General features: G+C 40.9%; 1 protein-coding gene across 2 annotated transcripts; it reads right to left on the reverse strand.

The window, feature by feature from the left end:
• Positions 1-6: 6 nt before the first annotated feature.
• Positions 7-18,886, reverse strand: tpx2 (TPX2 microtubule nucleation factor). 2 transcript variants are annotated; one of them, XM_068335465.1, is made up of 17 exons: positions 18,839-18,886; positions 18,329-18,483; positions 16,342-16,473; positions 15,621-15,729; positions 15,149-15,211; positions 14,959-15,075; positions 14,650-14,759; positions 13,669-13,814; positions 10,306-10,477; positions 9,443-9,581; positions 9,093-9,312; positions 8,880-8,975; positions 8,619-8,792; positions 8,387-8,533; positions 8,186-8,297; positions 3,059-3,225; positions 7-812 (listed from the first exon to the last, which is right to left on the reverse strand). In XM_068335465.1, exons 2-17 carry the CDS (start codon positions 18,438-18,440, stop codon positions 702-704), a joined length of 2,127 nt encoding a protein of 708 aa, XP_068191566.1. In that variant the 5' UTR covers positions 18,441-18,483; positions 18,839-18,886; the 3' UTR covers positions 7-701. The 2 variants fall into 2 exon arrangements, with proteins under 2 accessions (XP_068191566.1, XP_068191577.1); XM_068335476.1 differs by lacking the exon at positions 18,839-18,886 and adding an exon at positions 18,759-18,808.
• Between the last annotated feature and the right edge of the window lie 1,398 nt (positions 18,887-20,284).

A 20,284-nucleotide genomic window follows, 5' to 3' on the forward strand; every position in this document is an offset into this window, starting at 1 on the left:
CATCTACCTCATTGCACTACTGTTTAGTCCTTTTTGTAAAATTTGTTACCTTAAAAAATTAATTACACTGAGCAAAATTAAACCAGAGAAATTAATTTTATATGCATCAATTTGACCAGTACTATTAGTCTGCTACAACTGCTTTGTCACTTCCTTATCTCAGCCAAGCTGAATCTGATTTGCCAGATGTACTGCCATCTTCAGATAGCAGTACATCTGGCCAGCACTCTTATGGACAGACACAGATGGATGAGAATAAATGTACCATTTATTAATGAAGGAACTGGACTTGACATAGAATATACTTTAGATATAAAATAAACTTGCACCTACAAAAGAAAACAAATTAGACCAGTAAAACAGATCAGTCCCAGAAAAATTACAATTGAGCTGTTGGTCAATATGTAAGGTACAGAGTACAGAAAAGATTCATTTAAATCTAGTCAAAATTAGTACATTTAAGCTGCATTGCCATAAAACATTTAACAAACCAGAAGTAAGGATACATTGAGTATTACCTTGCTAAACTTGTGATTTCAATCCTGTCGGAATTTTAGATTTAAGACCCTTCTCAACAGTAGTATGTATGTTTTAATAAAAATACAGCATGGAAAGAAAGCATTCAAAAAGGTCTAACGTCTGAAGTAGAAAAATTAGCAGAAATAAATGAAACAATTTCAAAAGAGCCTGAAGGACACTCATCACAGGCGGAAACGGTCAGAGAAGTTTGGTGACTGGGGAACAGTAAGAGGAACATCACTCTTCTTCAGCTCCACAGATTTGTAGTGTCTGATGGGCTGAGCCTTGTGAACCTGGAGAAGAGATGAATACAACATGTCAATAGATTTTATTGTGGGTGGAAATAAACACAGGCGTTTTTGATCATACATTGACCAATTTAGAAGATATGCAGTAGGGAGACCAAGCATTTCAAACAGTGCCAATTTTGCAGGTTTTCCACTTAATGCATGTAGAATCTAACTGTCATACTTTTAAATGTGAGACAGTATCTAAAACAAAAATAAATAAGCAAGCAGCTTGGTGAGAAGGCAACAACTGTTGGGACAATTATTAGATAATGGAAGAAGTTCAAAATGACAGCTAATCTCCCTCGGTCTGGGGCTCATGCAAGATCTGTGATCACGAGGAAGGTGAGCGATGAGCCAAGTACTACATGGCCAGACTTAATTAACTCACTCGCCACCTGCACTTTGTAGCAATTGATCTCCTTCGGCAGACTTTCTCCGACATGCCGGACATTTATCCTTGTTTTCTGTTCTTGACCAAATGCAAATGCTTCACTCAGACTGATGCTGTGTTAGCTCGCAGATAATTGCTGACATAGGCAAATGTATTCGTGTCGTAAGCTGCCTAAATCAGGTACAACTTTCCATTATTGATAAAACCATGAATTCTGTATCACTGGGGATGTAGGCTCAGTGGTAGAGCGCATACTTCACATGTAAGCTGCCCAAGGTCCAATATCTGGCTTCCGCAGCTCTATGGGGGCAGAAGTCAGTGTCAACTGTAGGCCGGTCCCAAGTCTGGATAAATGCTAAAGGCTTGTGGCAGGAAGGGCATACGGTGTAAAAAAAAACTTAACATGAGTGTTTATCCAAGTTTTATAGAAACATGAACTCTGCTTTGTATTTGAAAATTCTGAGGGAGACTCCGGTTTACAATCTCAAGCAGACTTCAGTTATACAGCACAACTGTATTCCAAATCAAATTCCCTTCACTGCAACCCCTGGGCTGCAGAGAGTTGCTGTGGAGCTCACCACATTTACTATAGCTGCAAAAGCATTAAAAACATAGTGGACATTGAAAAGTAATATTTTGTAATTAAATTGTTCTTCTACCATGCCATTATGTGATGGGGTGGTGGGAGCTGGCTCCACCAACCCTAACCCTTAACAGACTCATCAGCAGAGCTGGCACAGTGGTCGTCAGAGCCTGGAAAGTAGGACCATACCCAAGGCCAGGCCTATCATGAGTCACACCAGCAACCCCCTGCACAACACATTCTCTCAACAGAGAAGCTCCTTCAGCAGCAGACTGCAGACAGCCCTTCATCAGAGAGACTTTTTTTTAAACCAAAAATTAGTGTTTCTGTTATAACCAACTTATGTTGTACAGAGAGATGAGTTTAATTTATTCTGTGACTGAGCTTTTAAGTCTACTCGTAACTCAAACTAATTTTCCTCATTTAAATAACTACAATAATTTTGATCCATCCCAGCCTTGCAAGAAAGCACCAAACCCCCTAAACTATGGGGAAAAAATTGATTAACCAACCTGTTCCTGTGTATAATTAAGTATACACAAGTTACGTCAAAAATGATAAAGTACGACAAGAAACAAATTAGATGCAGTCTTAGCTGATGTCCACCAGCTGGAGGTGGTGTCCTGAAGCATGGCTCGTAACTTGGATTTTTGCTCATATGTAGAACAAAAACACAGACCAAGCAACAGCTCGTAATTCAAAAAACTTGTATGTCAAGTCGCTCACATGTCAAGGTAGTACCAATTATTTAAGAACACAAAAAGAAAACTTCTTTCTTAATGACTTTCAGGAGGATCAATATTTACAAACTCATAGAACACAATAGTCTGTGGGTCTTGAAATATTGGTCAAAATGCTCTAAAACTGATGGCAATATGTGGCCCTCTGCTGTGAAAACAGCCGGCAGCCAAGGGGTTAATTAATCACTGAGGATTCAATGTGTTTTGGTCTGTGTCACAGAACATGTCTAACCATGTCTAGCAGATGTCAGTCACAACTGATATTTACAGGAAAACCATAGCAAAGATGACAATGGTTTTGCCAGCATTTTTTGTCTAACTAAAAAACAACAAATTTTCAGAGCTGAGAACGCGTCAAAAGAAATTCATACAATTCTGGAAAGGAATCCAGACAAACCCAGGCATAATTTTATCAAAACTTTCTGGATCGCAGTGTCAATTACACCTAAACAAATGGATGCATTATTCACCTGCATCAGAGAATGGAATATAAATTTGCCAAGAATTTCCTTTCTAAATACTGTTTTGCAGGTACCTGTTCTTGCCGCAGCCTGGCAATATCCCTTTTCTCCTTCTGGCTCGCCTCTTGCCTCCGCTTCTCCTCCATCAATGTTCTGTGAGCTTCCTTCTCACTAACCACCTGGTCAAACTCTTGCCGCTCCAGTGCTCGTCGTTCTGTTGACAGTTCAAAAACCTCTGGAACTGGAAGGAAATAAAAGGCTTTAAACAGGGATGAGAGTAAAATGTTTTTCAGCTGAACTAGAAATGTTAAAACAATGATTTGGGGGTGAGGGTGGATTCAGATTTAGAGTGAAATAATTGATAAGAACAATAACTTCATAGACTTAGGCTGCGTTCAGACTGCAGGTAAATTCCAATCCGATTTCCTTTCAAATCTGATTTTTAGTGCCGACCGTCCACACGGTTTTTAGCAATGTGATCTTGCTCTGTTCAGACTGGGCCACATTATTGGCTGACCTGACAGATAGCAATGACGTCGGGGGGAGGCATCCTCCACGCTCCGCAATGCATATTGGCTCTTGCGGCACGTGGAGTTACATCATGGACAGTCAAAAACTGATCGCTGTGTTTGGAGCTGTTCGGATTGAGCTGCATCTGTTCAAATGCAATATGAAACTGCCTTCCGAATGTTGTTTCAATAACCCCTTTAAATACAGTAATCCCTCGCATATTTGCGCTTCAAGATGCACGGCTTTACTGCATTGTGGATTTTTAGTAGGTAGTCACGTAATCCGTATGCGCCTGCTATTGGCTCACAGCATCCGTGTGTGCATTGCAGCACATCAAAGAAACACTTTAAATCCAAATTGTTTTAAACAGTCTATTAGAGTCTGGGAAATGGTAATACAGATATAAGTTGATTTAATATTAGTATGGGGAGGGTTCAGAAACGTTTAAATTACCGTAAGTAATAAAATAGATAGTTTGTCGCTATACCGCGGAATTTTGTTTTTCACAGGTCATCCTGGAACGCATTAACCACAAATAACTGTAGTCTATGTATCTAGGGCAGGGGTCACCAACCCCGTGCCCGCAGGCACCAGGTCGCCCGCAGCGACCACATCAGTCGCCCGTATGCAAGTTCTAAAAATAGCACTAATTACAAATTAGCTCCGTCTAAAATTTTATTTGTGTTGCTATTCTTTTTTAATTACATTTACAGTGATATAAATTTAAAAACGAATACATAAAAACGTTTAAAAAAAGTACATCAAAAAAAAGTTTAATATACGAACTCTGACGTTGTATGGGTTGGAGGTCAGTCTAGTGCGCATGACAAACCAGCTTTGCTGAGAGGAGCTCATAAGCGCTGCTAAGATTAGGAGACGAACGTGTTTTCTACCCACAGAAACATGGCAGAAAAAATGAAGAAAATTTATCAGTTTCACAGTGAATGGGAGGACGAGTTCTTTTTTACTAACATGAAAGAAAACCGTTTATCATTTGCTGTGCGACTGTGGCGACGGCTAAGCGGCACAACGTGGAGAGACACTTTCGTACATGCCACAAAAGCTACCATGCTAACTACCAACCAGGCAGCGCACTACGAACGGAAAAAAAAAGCCTGCGAGTTAAAGGCAGCTTTGGGCAAACGGCAGTCTTTTTTTGCGAGGCCGGTGAAAAACTCTCAAAAAGCAACCGAAGCCTCATTGAGAAGTACACATTTTTTCATAAAGAAGAAGAAGGCGTTCTCAGACGGGGAGGTTTTCAAAGAAGCAATGATGATTATTGCGAACACTGTACTTAAAGATGAGAAGAATGGAACTGATATCCTCTCCACTCTGTCCGATGTCCAGCTGGGGGCGAGCACGATGGCTAGAAGAGTGCTATGTCTGGGAACTTGACAGAGCAGCTGGACCGGGATCTGGCGAGGTGCAGCTGGTTTAGCATCCAGTGCGACGAGTCTATGGACAACAGCAGTACTGCACAGCTAATGATCTTTATTCGGATGGCATTTGATGATTTCTCCACTAAAGAAGAACTCCTGACACTACTGCCCCTGAAGACAACTACGAGGGGAATTTATAATGCGGTAAAGAGTTTTTTTGCGGAGAAAAAAGTACCACTGCAAAAGTTGTTATCAGTGACTACAGACGGAGCTCCTGCTATGACCGGCCGGCATGCAGGATTCATCGCACACTGTAAAGGTGACACAGACTTCCCACCATTACTGCATCATTCACCAGCAGGCGATATGTGCAAAAGTGACCGGCTTTGAGCATGTGATGAGTCCCATCGTGAAGATCATAAACGGCGTCCACTCCAAAGCGAAACAGCACAGGAGTTTCAAGGTGCTATTGGAGGAGCTTGTCAGCTGAATATAGTCACCTGTTACTGCACACAGAAATACGATGGCTGAGCAGGGGACAAATTTTGCAACGTTTTTTGTCACTAGGTGAAATCAGAGTTCATTCAGTCCAAAGGTGAAGACACCTCTCTGCTGGAGGACACTGAGTGGATACTTGACCTTGCATTTTTAACTGACATCACTGGGAAACTAAATCTTTTGAACAGTGAGCTGCAGGGCAAAGGTAAGACTGTTGCTGACATGATAAGTTCTGTCAATGCATTTAAAGCCAAGATGACTATTTTCTCCATGCATTTACAGAGGAAAAAGGTGCTGCACTTTCCCTCTGTGTACTCAGTGCTGAAAGACAATGCTTCTGCATCTGAGACTTTTGACAAAACTGCAGAAAAGTACTCTCAAGTCATTAACAGACTTGAGCAAGAGTTTGAGAACATGTTTTGTGACTTTGATCAGCTTGAGCCATGTGTGTCATTCATTTCCAATCCTTTCATGCAAGTGGATACAACATGCATTGCTGAGAAACTAAGTGCAACATTCAACTTGGATGTGGGACAGGTGGAGATTGAAATTGTAACATTGCAAAATGACCTCCACCTCAAAGCCAACCAGGCCGCATCAAACTTTTGGTACCTTGCAGACACTGAAAAGTACAGTGGTGTATGCACAGCAGCCATGAAGGTTGCCAGCATGTTTGGTTCAATCTATCTGTGTGAATCAGCCTTTTCTGACATGAACTTCATTAAGAACAAACACAGAACCCGCCTCACTGATGCACATCTGCAAGAGCCACTCAGAGTTGCAGTGTCAACATACATCCCAGATTACAGTACATTGGTGAAGAGCATGCAATGCCAGGCTTCCCACTAACAAAGAAACAAACACCAGATGTTGTTGGTGGCAACATGTTAGTGCCATGGCAAAGATAAATTAAAATATTGAAAAACTGTTACAGATGTGTTACTAACACATAACAGACGTGGTGATTTGTTTTAATGGCTGCAAATATAGTGATTAGTACAGATGTGGTAAGATTTATTTTAAAAGGAGTCGATTTTTGTTAAATCTTACATAATTGATAATTTGTACAAACATGGTTCAGAGTTTGATTTGATAAAAACTGTTAGTGGCTAATAAAAAAGATTTCCTACAAAATGTTGTGGAAGTGATCATTTGAAATTAAAACAACTGGATATTGCATATTAAAATGTATCTGTTTCCTACCTTGTTTAATCATTCTGATTATTGAGATGGATCATTAACGATCAGTGTCTTGACATAGAATATCATTAATAATAATATAAAATTAAAGGTACACTGTGTAACTTTGTTATTTCAGAAGTGTATTATCAGAGTGGTAGCCCTTTGCATTGCTCAGTGCCCTTGAAGTAGCTCTCAGTTTCAAAAAGGTTGGTGACCCCTGACCTAGGGATTACTGTAGTCTACCTTGTAAATTTATGAAGGTAACGGTACACCAACAAGGTCACAGGATAGGACAGGGTTTGAGTGACAACCATTGATATGTAAAAAGCAACAAGCTGAAACAATAAAATCAGTCAATGTCTTCATAAAAATGTGTCTAAATTGAGATCTACCAGCAACAGGGACAGTAAATTACTTGCTATTTGATGCTATTTCTCAAAGATTTTTTAATAATTTCACACAGCTGCCAGATGTCCGACTACAGTGCGCCCTCATTACTTGCGGTTAATGCGTTCCAGGAACCACACAGAAATAACGAATTCCACGATACAGCGAGAAACTATTCCTCTTATTATTTACGCTAATTTTAACTTTATGAACCCTCCCCATACTGATATTAAACCAACATTCGTGTTACCTTTTTCCACATATTCTTATTGCTGTATAAAGCGCTTTTGTCTCATGGAAGTGCGTTGTGTTCCAAGAATCAGAGAACATAGCGCACTTCCGGACGCAGTCAGCAAATACAATGTGCGTACGGTATCACATGACTACCTACCACAAATCCGCAATGACGTGAAGTCGCAGGTGTTGATGCGCGAATGCGCACTGTACACCGTATTTGAAATGTATTGCCCCAAACCGATGTGTGGTCCTTAATGTCTTCTATTAAAAAAAGCTTAAGTGGACTCCCTCCCTCATTGAGAAAGAAACTCCGGGCAGGACCCAGACTCTGGAGGGTTGCCATTCACCTTGACCAGTTGGGTGCAAAAGAAATACCGTGTCCTTATCTTCATTGTAAGAGAGACAGAGATAATGACTTTGATGGATTTTTGACAGTTTGATCAAAAAATAATGGGTGTATTTTTAAGTTTCAAATGCGTAGTAAAATAATGTTGAACCAAACTTGCTGGTTTTCTTCTGTTAACTTGTTTTTCGAATGCGCCTAATAATATGGCGCTCCCTATGTATGGTTTAAGTCATCCCTCGCTTGTTTGTGCTTCAAGATTCATGGCTTTACTACATTGCAGATTTTTAGAAGGTAGTCACGTGATACCTCCGAGACTCACGGAGCACAACACACTTCTGTGAAACACAAAAATTTAACATTTAAACAAGTTTAAAATTTAACAGCCCAAAGACTTGGAAAAAAATAATACAGATAAAAGGTGGTTTAATATTAGTATGGGGAGGCTTCATAAACATTTAAATTATCATAAATAATAAAAAATAGTTGTAGTATCACAGAATTCTGTTTTTTATGGGTGGTACTGGAACGTGTTAACCCTGAGTAACAAGGGATTACTGTAGACCTGTAATTGAGATTGTGCCTTATGGTCCTGTAAAATACGGTAATTAAGTTCTATATATGACAAATAGGTTACTAGTGCGGCCCTGCATTTTAAGTCTTACCAACTGCAACCCGGCTCTCCCTCTTGGGCTGGAAAGGCTCCTTACGTGTGACTGTGTTGGATCTGGCTTTGAATGCGGCCATTTCCTCCAATTGTTTTTGCTCTTCTTTTACCTACAAGACATAGATGTTTTATTTAAATTCAACTTTAGAAATACTTCTCATTGAGAAAGAAATCACTAAACTAAAATGTCCTTCCGAACCATTTGTTCCAAGCGAGTGCTGCTAGCAGCTCCTCGTTCATCTGTCATCAGTCTAAAGGGCTCTGGCTTTGTGGGCTCCAGCTTCAGCTTCTCTGGGAGGACCACACTGCCAAAATCTGGCAGTGGTTGAGCCTTGAACTGCGGAAGCTGGAGTTAAAGAGAGACAGCATTGTAATAAAACTATTACTTTTACACTGTAAGTGTAAGTACACATGTTCAAGTGGGTCTCTACCTCTTCATTTGGCTTCTCGTCAATATTCTTCTCTTTCAGTGCCCTCTTCAGTTTTTCCCTCTCTTCAAAGGAGAAAGGACAGACTTCTATAAGGTGATGCTCTGGTAAGCAGGGCTGGAAGGGGAGGCCAAAATGAGGCACTTTAGGGGCCTTGATTGATGAGGGCTGTTTCACCTGGAAAAAGGAGTAGTGGGACGGTCAATGCGTGTTTAGCGGGGTAATGTTGGCTTGTTTTGAATTCAAGACAATCTAACTGGTTACCTCATCAAGCTTCAGTTCCCTATGAATCCTCTTCTTGAGGGCAAATGCTGGAGATTCTGCGACAGTTGGAAGAAGAACTTTCTTCACTGGTACACCCTATTAACGGGAGAAATGATGTCTAGCTTTCAAATTAACATAGCCTTTAGAAGCCCAATAGTTTCACAAAACAGTTTTTAATGTGACACTGAAGTTGGCAGCAGTATTTCAACGTACCACAACGCCTTCCAGGATATTTTTGGGTAGAGGCTGTGATTTAAAAGTGTGCTGCTTCTCTTCGCCTTCCTGAGGCTTGATAGCCTGTCTCTCTTGGAGCCTTTTTTCAATTTGCAGTTCAAAACCTTCTGGGACAGTGGGTGCCTTTGTCACAGGCTTCTTTGGAACCTCTGCGCCTTTTAGTATTTTCAAGTTCAGATTCCGGGCCTTGAATTTGAACCTGTCATTCAAAATGAGCCAAAGGTTGTGGAAATTCCAATATCTGATGCACGAGTCATAATAAAGAATAAAGGACTAATCTACTAATTCAAGTTTACCAACTGGCGTAGGATTAAATCTATGGCTCTTACTTCTGAAGTTGGTCGACCTCCTCTGTTTCTAATTCAGCGAAGCTCTTGACTGTGGATGGCCGGCTCCTTTGCTGGGTCATCAGACGGGGTGTGTGAGGATGGGTGAGCTTCATGTTGTCACCCTTCACGGGGGATGGTCCTAGGGAATAATACGTGCCTGTGTGTCATATACATTTATATATACATATATATGACAAACACATATCCTGACAATAACCTCTCCCTCCTCCATCGATCTAAAGGTAAGCTACATCCCGGGACAACAGAACTGTACAGTGGATTGTCAAAATTTTAGCCGACGTTGATGGCGTTTGATGCGTTTTAAAATCTAGTAGCAGGTTAATTCAGAAATTGTCTACTTCTCCTCGAGGATTGAATTATAAGGAAATGCTTACCATGCCCGAACTAATGAGTATTCAAAACAGCGGGTATTGGAACCACATGTATATATTTAAAAAAACTCTATTGTGCTTTTTTAAATTCATGTCATTCACCTGCCAGATGTCCAACTACACTGCATTTGAAATGTATTTGCTCCAAACCGATCAATGGGCCTCAATATTTTTAATTGAACATTGATAAAATCACTTCTGGTCAAGGTGCTACGTTTAAAAAGGGGCGGGCCTCTAATCTGTCACCCCCCCCCACCCTGTTCACGTAGCACTGTTTATATGCCAACGAGTGCTAGTGAGTTAGTTATGAGCTAGAGCTGTGTCTCTGTTTCTGTGTAAGTTAATAACTTATCACTTACACATTTTAAATTTAACAACTTAGACGTCTTGGAACCAATTGTGTTCCAAATGCCCTGGCACACACACCTTTACACCTTTCTACCTATCTACCGAGAGAGATATGATTCACACCTCTGTCATGACTCTTATGACTGCGCAGATGATAGCGGTCTGGAGTTCGTTTCTGAAAATCCTGTATTTGCTGAGCCATGGGTATATAGACAGATGACTCCTCCAAATTTCTCTTGCTTGCTGATGACAGGTTGAAGGGTTGAGGCACAGTAGCACCCTTTGTAGACTTTGCCTAAAATAGAGCACAACCAGAAAATAAATAACATACTGTATATGTGTGTACACACACACGCATTCAATTATATATATATTTTATATATATTTTATATATATATATATATATATATATATATATATATACACACGCACACACACACACTCAGGTGTGTCCTGTAATTGGCATCACAGGTGTGTTGAATCTCATAAGTAGTCAGTCTACCTATTTAAAGGATGACAAATAGTCACTGTGCTGTTTGGTGACATAGTGTGTACCGCACTGAACATGGAAAGGCGAAAGCAGGGAGAGTTGTCTCAGGAGCTTATAACGAAAATTTTAGAAAGAAAATTAAAGGTAAAGACTATAAGACAATCTCTAAGCAGCTTGATGTCCCTGTGACAGCAGTGGCACATAAAAGTTTAAGATCCACAGGGACTGTAGCCAAACTTCTGGATGTGGCCGCAAGAAGAAAATTGACGATAAATTGAAGAGACAGATAGTTCGAAAGGTAGCCAAGGTAGCCAAAGAGCCCAGAACTGCCTGCCAAAAATCTGCGATGAGGTGAAGTCGTGAGCGCTGATGGGCGAAGGCACATTGTACACATACTGTATATACAGTACATACCCACACACACACGTATATTTATGTATATATATTAATATACACGTGTAAGTTTTTCCCCACAAATACAGTAATCCCTCGTTTGTTCACGCTTCAAGACGTACAGCTTCACTACATTGCAGATTCTTAGTAAGTAGTGATACTGTACGCGCATGCTATTGGCTGACAGCATCTGAAAGTGCGCTAAAATACTTCTGTGATACACTAATATTTAAAGAGTCTATAGGAGAGTGGGAAAGAGTAATACAGATATAAAAGTGGTTTAATATTAGTATAGGGAGGCTTCATAAACTTTAAATCACCGTTAACAATAGAATAGTTTGTTGCTATATCGCGGAATTTTGTTTTCACAATGGACCTGAAACACATTACAGTATTTTCCGCACTATAGGACGACCTAAAAACCTTGGTCTCAAAACCTGACAGTGCGCCTTATAATCCAGTGCTCCTTACATATGAAGTTTTAAAAATCGAAGTTTTCAGCTCTCAGCTGTAACCTCAACCCCCACATTGTTGCTAGTCAGCAGCCCAGACAGAATACACAAGTCTAAGGCCCCGTTCAGACTAGTCTCCTATGTCCGATTATTTGCCCATGCAGATTGATGTTGCATATCTCGTGTGTAGTCTTAACAGTCCCAATCGGATTTTTGTGGAATGGATTGAAACCATATTTGAGAGGTAGTTTGTGTCGGATAGGGACAGAGGCGTCTGCAGTCTGAACAGCTCCAACCACTCAAATCAGATATGGCGGACCACAACGTCATATTCGCAACGCGAGAGCCAGGCACCAGACATAAGAGTGTCCCGCGTTACGGAGAGGTAAAACACGAAAGAAGAATTTGTCGATGTCGGTTGTGTGTTTTCCCCACCTCTACCACAGTAATATCGCTAATACGCTAAGGGAGGGGTCACCAAATGGTGGACCGCGGTCCTGATGGTTCTGTCTGGACCCGTGACCACTCCATGATAAATTCACGAGAGATTTTCCTTGAGGACATTTTCTGACAGTCGCGGCTACAAACGGCGAGAACTGCTGCTCCAGTTAATACAGTAGTTGCGCCACTCAGTTCAGCCAATCAGATTGTTTTTTTACCCTGGTTGTCAGCGCAGCTCGAAGTGAGAAAGCTCGCTGCCGCTGAGTTTACCGCTACAGCGGAGTACAGAGGAAGGCAGATGGTGAAGACAGCATGGCTCCAAATGAAGGAAGGTTAATGAGGAAAACCGCTGGTTAACAATGAGTAGACAAAGAAATTTAAGTTTATTCTTCCGTCAGGCAGTTCAAAACCATTGTGTCTCATATGGTCTGAACACATAGCATTAATTGAAAATGAGAACGTGAAGGGCCACTACGAAACAAAGCACAGAGCTTTTGAGCAAAGTTATCCCCTGAAGTCCGAGCTGAGGGCAAAATAACCGAGCAAAATGCAAACGAATGTTCAATAAAGACATAGTGGGTTTTGGGGCAACATAACACATTGTTGAATATCCCTGCGCTAAGGTAACAAAACGTCTCATTCATCGTCATGGTTGCCGCCGTCAAAATATGACCTCACACCTTACGCACACTCAACAATGACTTTGCCCCAACATCATTGCTACGGCAACCTATCAGATGGCCCAGTCTGAAAAGAGCCAGATCACATTTGGACATGCGCTAAAAACAGCGTGAACAGTCAGCTTCAGATTACCACCTCTATATCAGCCGCAGCGGGTCACGGGGAGCCGGAGCCTATCTCGGCGGCATAGGGCGTTATGTGGGGGACACTCCGGGCACGACACCAGTGCACCGCAGAACCACACACAAAGACATACAACCATGCACACACACACTCATTCCTACGGGCAATTTTGAACAGCCAATCAACCTGAAGCGCATGCTTTTGGAGGTGGGAGGAAGCCGGAGAACCTGGAGAGAACCCATGCGAACTCCGCATGGAGCGAGACTCGAACCCACGTCCGCCGTGTTGTGAGGCGGCAGCACTAACCACTGCGCCACCGTGCCGCCCAGTGTGAACAGTCAACCCTAAAAATCACACATGGAAGGAAATCTGATATGCCTGCAGTCTGAACAGGGCCTAAACTGCGCTCCCGCCCCCCCAGTTACCTGCTGTTTCAAGTGTCAACCACATTTGCAAAACATTTGTAGCATGCCAGGCACCCTTTGGCTAGCAGAGACTTGGCTCTTAAAATTTAAGAAAAGGCTGCAGTAGAGAATGAAATCCCTTTAGCGCAACTCAATCTGTGGATGCATAACGCAACCACATCCACTACAATAGTTTCTATTCTATGCACCTTATAATGTGGTGCATCCTATTCTGGTCAAAACAGTTTTAAAATAGATCATTCATTGAAGGTGTGCCTTATAATCCAGTGCGCCTTATAGTGCGGAAATTCCAGTAACCGCGAGTAACGAGGAATTACAGCATACTTATACGAACACGCATGAACACAGATATATCGACACACACACACATATCTATAATGTACAATGTTTAGTCACAATAATAAAAACAACCTTTGAATGGGAAGATGAAATAAACATTTAAGTGTGTTATGTACATCAATCACTTTAATTTAGTACTCACTGGTAGTGATGGTTTGCGGAACTGTGTGATAAAGTCCACATTTTTGTGGGTTGCATTAGATGAAGCAGATTTTGCACGCCTGTTTGTGTTGAAGTAGAATTCTTTTGGCACAGTGGCTGATAAAACCATCTTCTTTGTTGGTTGATCTGAAACAACAGTAATTGAGAATCTAACGCCATGTCCACATGTAGCCGGATCTTTTCAAAAACGCAACTTTTTTCACCTTGTATAGAAAAAAAATTGAGTCCACACGACAGCGTTTTCAAAAAAAATAAAATAAAAAAACTCTGCCCACACATAACCGCATAAGTGCGTTGATCAGCATGTTTATGAGCAGAACAATTCCGAAAACGACAGGAGAGAGGACCGGGACACACAGAAATTCACGCTGATCCTCCTGGAGGACGACTTCTGTCAGAGTTCTCCCATCAGCAGACGGCGCGTCCCGGTCTGACCCAGACCTGGTGTCAGCATTTTAGGCGAGGAATACGAACGAATGAATAAATAAATTTTTTGACTCAAAGAAAGAAACAAATATCTAACTGTCAAGCATGTTTATCAACGGGTCTGTGACATGGAGCTTTTATACGCCAGAAAATAGCCGGTTTTCACTCTTTCCACTCAGTTTGTATATGATGACACGGGACCCACGCTGACGTCCCAGCAGTTTGTCACAGGGAGACGCCCCCCGGATAGGAAAAGTTACGGATTCAGCGTCCACACGACAATGCAGATTCGGTATTTTCAAAAAACTTTACTTTGGCCAGCGTTTTCAAAAAGTTGCATGTTCTTCCCGGATATCTGCGTTGTTGTGTGGACGGAATGCGTAACTGCAACAAAAAAATTGCATTTTTGAAAAGAATCTGCACCATGTGGACAGGGCCCAAGTAACTGAGAATCTCAGGAACTAGGTGAGGCATTTGCAAATCTAAAATGGTAACAACTGACTACCATACAATACTTGAAACATATTGTACATACTGCCAGCCAGAGCAGCTTTTAGACTGGCCTCGTTTTTCCTACGATGCAAGGCTACTTTCCTCTGGAGGTTTCTGATGCGCTCCAACTCCAGTTCTTCTGAGCCGATTGGCCTGTTCAAAAAAAGATAGTGACAGGTTTTAGATTATACTGATTTTGATCTCACAATATAGTGTATCTAAACTATTCAAATCGTAGTATAGATACACTTTACTACGATTGTAATATAATTCAATTCATTTAATGCAGTGAAATGCAAAACTATTTCTTGGGCTCAACCGAACTAGCAGCATTACGCTGCAGTAGACCTACTCTGCATTTCCCATGGCGGATGCCACTGTACCAGTCTTATTGGTGGTCTTGGAATTCAGTAGCCCACTTTTACATCGGACAGTGGTTCGTTTAGTGTCTGGTTGAGCCACAGGACCCCTACCAAAATATTAAGAAACATGTTAGGTCTGTATGAACTGCTGTGTGAAAAGAGAGTCATCATGATACATACTTCTTGTATTTCTTTGAGGCTGGTGCAGCTGGTAAGCTGGTTTGACCTTTCCGTTTGGAAACCCTAATAATATGCAAAGAAAATCATCAGAGTCTAAAACTGTATACACATGTATAGCTTTCTTCTTCTCCATTTAGATGCAGTTTTGTACACAGTTTGGTTACTGTAATTTGTTTAGTCAGCAGGCAACGTAAACTAGGTGTTAAACACCTAATAAACAGAATTACAGAGTGAACAAGAGCTGTCATCTAACAGATGATGCTGGAAAATATATGTATTGCCAATAATTTACTGCCAATTAGTGCAGAGCGGTTTCCATTTGGTTTGTCCTTGAAATGGCAGTTGACTTAAATAGCAAGATTCTGTTCAAGAAATACGATAAAACCAAGTACGCACATGAAATAGGTTAACTTTGAAATAAATAACAGTGACATTACAAAAAATTTTAAACAAGCCATATTGACAACTGTACCTGCATGGCTGTGCAGAGGATTGAGAGCTTTGCCAGGTGCAATCCGCAGGACTTTCAGTATCCCAGGATGGGACGATATTTGAAGGCTGAGGTACAGATGTGTTTGAGCCTAAAAGATTGATTAATATGAGGAGGTCCCTGTCATTAAACCACAAATATTCAATGTCTGTGGAGAACCTGTCATCTATGTCATGCTAGAACTCCATGTTGAATAAAGTCAACTACACTTGTGGGGAAAAACTGCATCTCTCTTCCAGTTGACCAGGTTCAACTAGACTAAATATATGGATCTGTAGACCAGCCTTCCAGAACTGGTGACGTCTCTTGGATGACAGGAAAAACAATTAAGCTTTTCCCATAAATTCAGTTGACTTAATTCAGCACAGACCTACCATGATCATTCACATAGTTACTGAAAAATATACAGAACCACACAAGTTTCGAATATTTCCAATTCCAACATTGAAAAGTCATAATTATTCCTGGAATACTAATGAGGACTACATTTTTGTTAATGATTACTACTTTTACAAGATCTCTGAATTCGTAACTGCTTATACTTTGCTAATTTTACAATTCATTGACCAATGTGAATAGACAAACACACTACTGGTGTGCTAGTTGACACTGGAGTAACCAGCACACACAAGACTAGGGCATCATAACACATAACTATGATTAAACACATGTTCCTAAACTATACTGCAAAAAGATATCTCACCCGAGGCTGTTTCCATGTCAAAATGTGGCTTTACAATGGCTTTTGGCAAGCTGACCAAATCACCTCTCGCAGAGGGTCTGTCCGATCTCAGAGGTGTTTCCAAGCTTATATCTGCACCTAAAGCTCGTTGTTCTTCATGCAAGGGACAAGAGATGATAAATGATCAGGACGGTGTGAATTCCACTTACAGGTCCTCTTAAGCGATTTCCGTAACATATAGTCGAAGAGCAACACCGCAAGTTTTCATATCTTCTTTTTTTTAAAACATAACTCAAAATTACCCATAATCCCTCATGCAGTGGTTCACATTTAAATATTCATCCCAAGCCCCCTCCCCTATGAAAAAAAGTGCTTATTTTCATATAACCTGCTGATCAATTACTGTCATTTTTGAAAGTAAATCAGTAATTTTAACTTTTCAACTAGCAGTCAAATGCCTCAAATCCAGCAAATGATTCAACATCTTATTTGAGCAAGTTTGAAGTTAAACAAAAATGTATGACAATTTCATATCCCTGAGGACATAAACATCAAGAGAAAAGTGGTTTTTAACCAGTGTTAAAAACCTAAATGATGCAGTTATGGCATATCACTGATATGTAGATTTACAAGCATCATTTGTGTTCATGATGAGCATTTCTTGTTATACTCTGGAATCCTTTAAAGTGGGTCACCATTGGGCAGATTATGTGCCAAATCTACACCACAAAGCCTTTTGACATAGCAGGAAAATACCAATATATGTTAATACTCCTTTGGCTATTACAGATTGGCACCAATCCCATTTGTTCTAATGTCTAAAGAACTGAGTAAAGGAGAATGCCCAATATCTCTACTGAAATGAAACTCAGGACAATGCTTGTGAATTAAAATATGAATACAATTTTTATAATTAGACAATGGCAGCACGGTGGTGCAGTGGGTAGCACTGTCGCCTCACAACACGGTGGTTGATTGGCCAGTCCCACATTGCCTGTCAGAGTGAATGTGTGTGTGCATGGTTTTCTGTCTCTGTGTGTGGCTCCGCGGTGCATTGGCATCGTGACCGGAGTGTCTCCCGCCTCACACTCTATGCCAGCTGAGATAGGCTCCAGCTCCCCGTGACCCGCTACGGCGGATGAAGCGGCAGAAAATGAATGAATGATTAGAAAACATCATGAACAACTCTTGAAATGGGTATACCTGGACAGTGTTTAATTTTTCTTTGACAATTTTTGGATTTTATACAATGAAATTAATTTGAAATGTTAAATTAATACTGTTTATCGAGGCACTCGGAGTATTTATTTTTTACAGCTGAAAAAAACATGAGTGCCTCGGTATCTTAACATTCAGGCCTCCACAGGGGAGGATGGTGGACTTGCTGGACTACAAGCAATTTTAACCGAATAGCCATGCCTCATAATAACCTAGTACCAGATTAACTTCTTGATTTCTAATATTTTTATTTCTCATTTTAAAAGTCAGATTTTGATAAAATGCAGCCCTATTTTGGGAGATGTGTTGCTTAGGGTACAAGGAAACTTAAAGTGAGAAGTTCTTTCAACAACTGTTTCTCAAAAAAGCTCAAACGGGTCAAAACCAAAATTACCCATTCTGAACAGACATGCTGAGTACAGCTGTACGAGAACTTCTAAAGTTGCTCTCCAGTCGCTGAGAGGCACCCAATGTCATGTTCTGTTCATTCAAAGTAACTTAAATATCACAGCTTATTTTGGGATAGTGCAAGCAATACAGTAGTTTGGAATTAATAGCAGACCTGTATAACCCCAACCCAACATGGTTTTAGGGGATGGATGACTGCCTACGGAAAACGCTCGCGCAGAAGGAAAAATACCGTTTCCTAAGCATTTTCAATAAAAAAAATATTGACGAACCCTGATGGACCTTATTTTAAATTCTCATGGTGCATCGTGCAACAGTGTCATGTATACATTAACAAAAATTAAAACAAGTTTTTAGAAACAAGTAAATATTTGAAACTTACCAAACCACATATCATCGGCATCCGCATTATCCAGCTCTTTTAGGTCGACTACTTCGGATGGGGCATCATATTCGTACCGATCCAACGAATCCTCAGAGACTCTTTCAGCCATACTTTAACCTGTTTTATCCGAAATTTCCCCTGCACAAAAAACACTACAAATATGGAAAGAGTCGAATTAGAAATTACCTTTGCTCATCATCTGCGCTTGCCTACCCAGACCAACTGCGAGAGCACCGGATTCTTTTAATTCATACAAGATATTTTCCGATAAAACCTGTGCGTATCGTTACTTAAGTTACCTACGAAAAACATCAAGCTAGTTAGCATTACCGCTACCGTCCGAAGCACACCTTCAGTAGCGTTCAAAGTTTCCTCTCATTCAAATCAGCACTTGTAGATGATGAAGTAACCAATCAACTGAGTATACCTTAAATATGAAAATTCAGAAACGCATACTGCCGTGACATTTTTAGGTTTACTAAGTAGGCTATTTGTTGAAAAACATACCGCAGTGACGCTCTCCCAGTAACAAACGAAGCTCACAATACGTTACCGCTCAAAGCCTTGCATTTTGAACCAACCAATAGCTACTGTCATGTAAACGGACTTGACGCTCATTGGCTCATACAAACCGTCGTCCTTTCCCACATGATCATGATAACGAGAAATGGTGTTTTTTTTAAGTTCGTTACTGATACTGACAGGAAATGCAAACATTTCGTTTTGACAAAAATCAAATAATAACGAAATATAAAATAACAAAAAAATAAATATAATTAAACACAATTGAAAACAATACTGTTCAAGAAGCATCTACTGTTTTTTGCTGTAACATCAGATGTCGCTTAAAGCTAGAATTTGGTTTCTATAAAATGACAAAAGACCTGAATAACTTTAGGAACATCTGGTGTTACAAAAATGTCCTATACACTTTAGTTGATGAATGTGATTGAAGTTTTTTTTGCAAAAAAAAATCTTCTTCTTCTTCTTCTGAAGCACTTTAGTGCTTTCATCTAATGTACAATTGTAAAATGTTTGAACGTGATTAAAGTGTTTTTGCAAAAATAAGGAAAAAAATCTGTGTTTTGTCAATGTAGCCGCAAGAGGGCACAATCCAGTGGCTTATTGTGCCGGTCTCAGAACGTGACAGGTTTTTGGCAGCATCTTCTCGGTGTAGTTTCCATTTCCGGTCTCATCCTGTAAACAAACCCGCCTACATCCTGATGATGAATTGTTATTGTAATATGCTGTGCCTGTGTGTGTGTGTGTGTGTGTGTGTGTGTGTGTGTGTGTGTGTGTGTGTGTGTGTGTGTGTGTGTGTGTGTGTGTGTGTGTGTGTGTGTGTGTGTGTGTGTGTGTGTGTGTGTGTGTGTGTGTGTAAATTACACGAGTTCAAGTGTATGGAAATTTACTGAGACAGAGTGATATAAATGTTTATTGTGTAGTGGGGTCACATAATTCACCCAGGTACTTTGGGTGTAGTTCGGGGGTTCCTACACGGACAGGTAAAAGTGTTACACGGTCTGTCTTACGATGCTCAATGTTCAGCAGTAAAGTTTATGTTCCTTTCGATACTCCGCCTCCGACTCCAATTCTTCGGCACCACACTGGTGACCCCGACGTCAGTCTCGACGAAGTTTCCGAGACTGATCCGAACATGACGAACAACGCTATCGTCCTGAGATTGCCGGAGTTTTGGGAGACGTCCGCCGCGGCATGGTTCGCCCAGGCGGAGGCTCAGTTCGCCCTCCGCGGCGTGGATGACGACGCGACACGCTACTACCACGTCGTCGCAGCCCTAGGGAGCTCTACTGCAGCCAGGACAGTGGGTTTCATCACATCCCCTCCTGCGAGTGATAAGTACCCAGCATTAAAGGCATACCTCCTCAAAACTTTTGAGCTGTCACGACCTGAGAGAGCCAGGCGTTTGTTTGCCATTAAAGGTTTGGGGGA

The sequence above is a fragment of the Antennarius striatus genome, chromosome 2 (genome assembly GCF_040054535.1).
Source record: "Antennarius striatus isolate MH-2024 chromosome 2, ASM4005453v1, whole genome shotgun sequence".
Taxonomy (NCBI): domain Eukaryota; kingdom Metazoa; phylum Chordata; class Actinopteri; order Lophiiformes; family Antennariidae; genus Antennarius; species Antennarius striatus.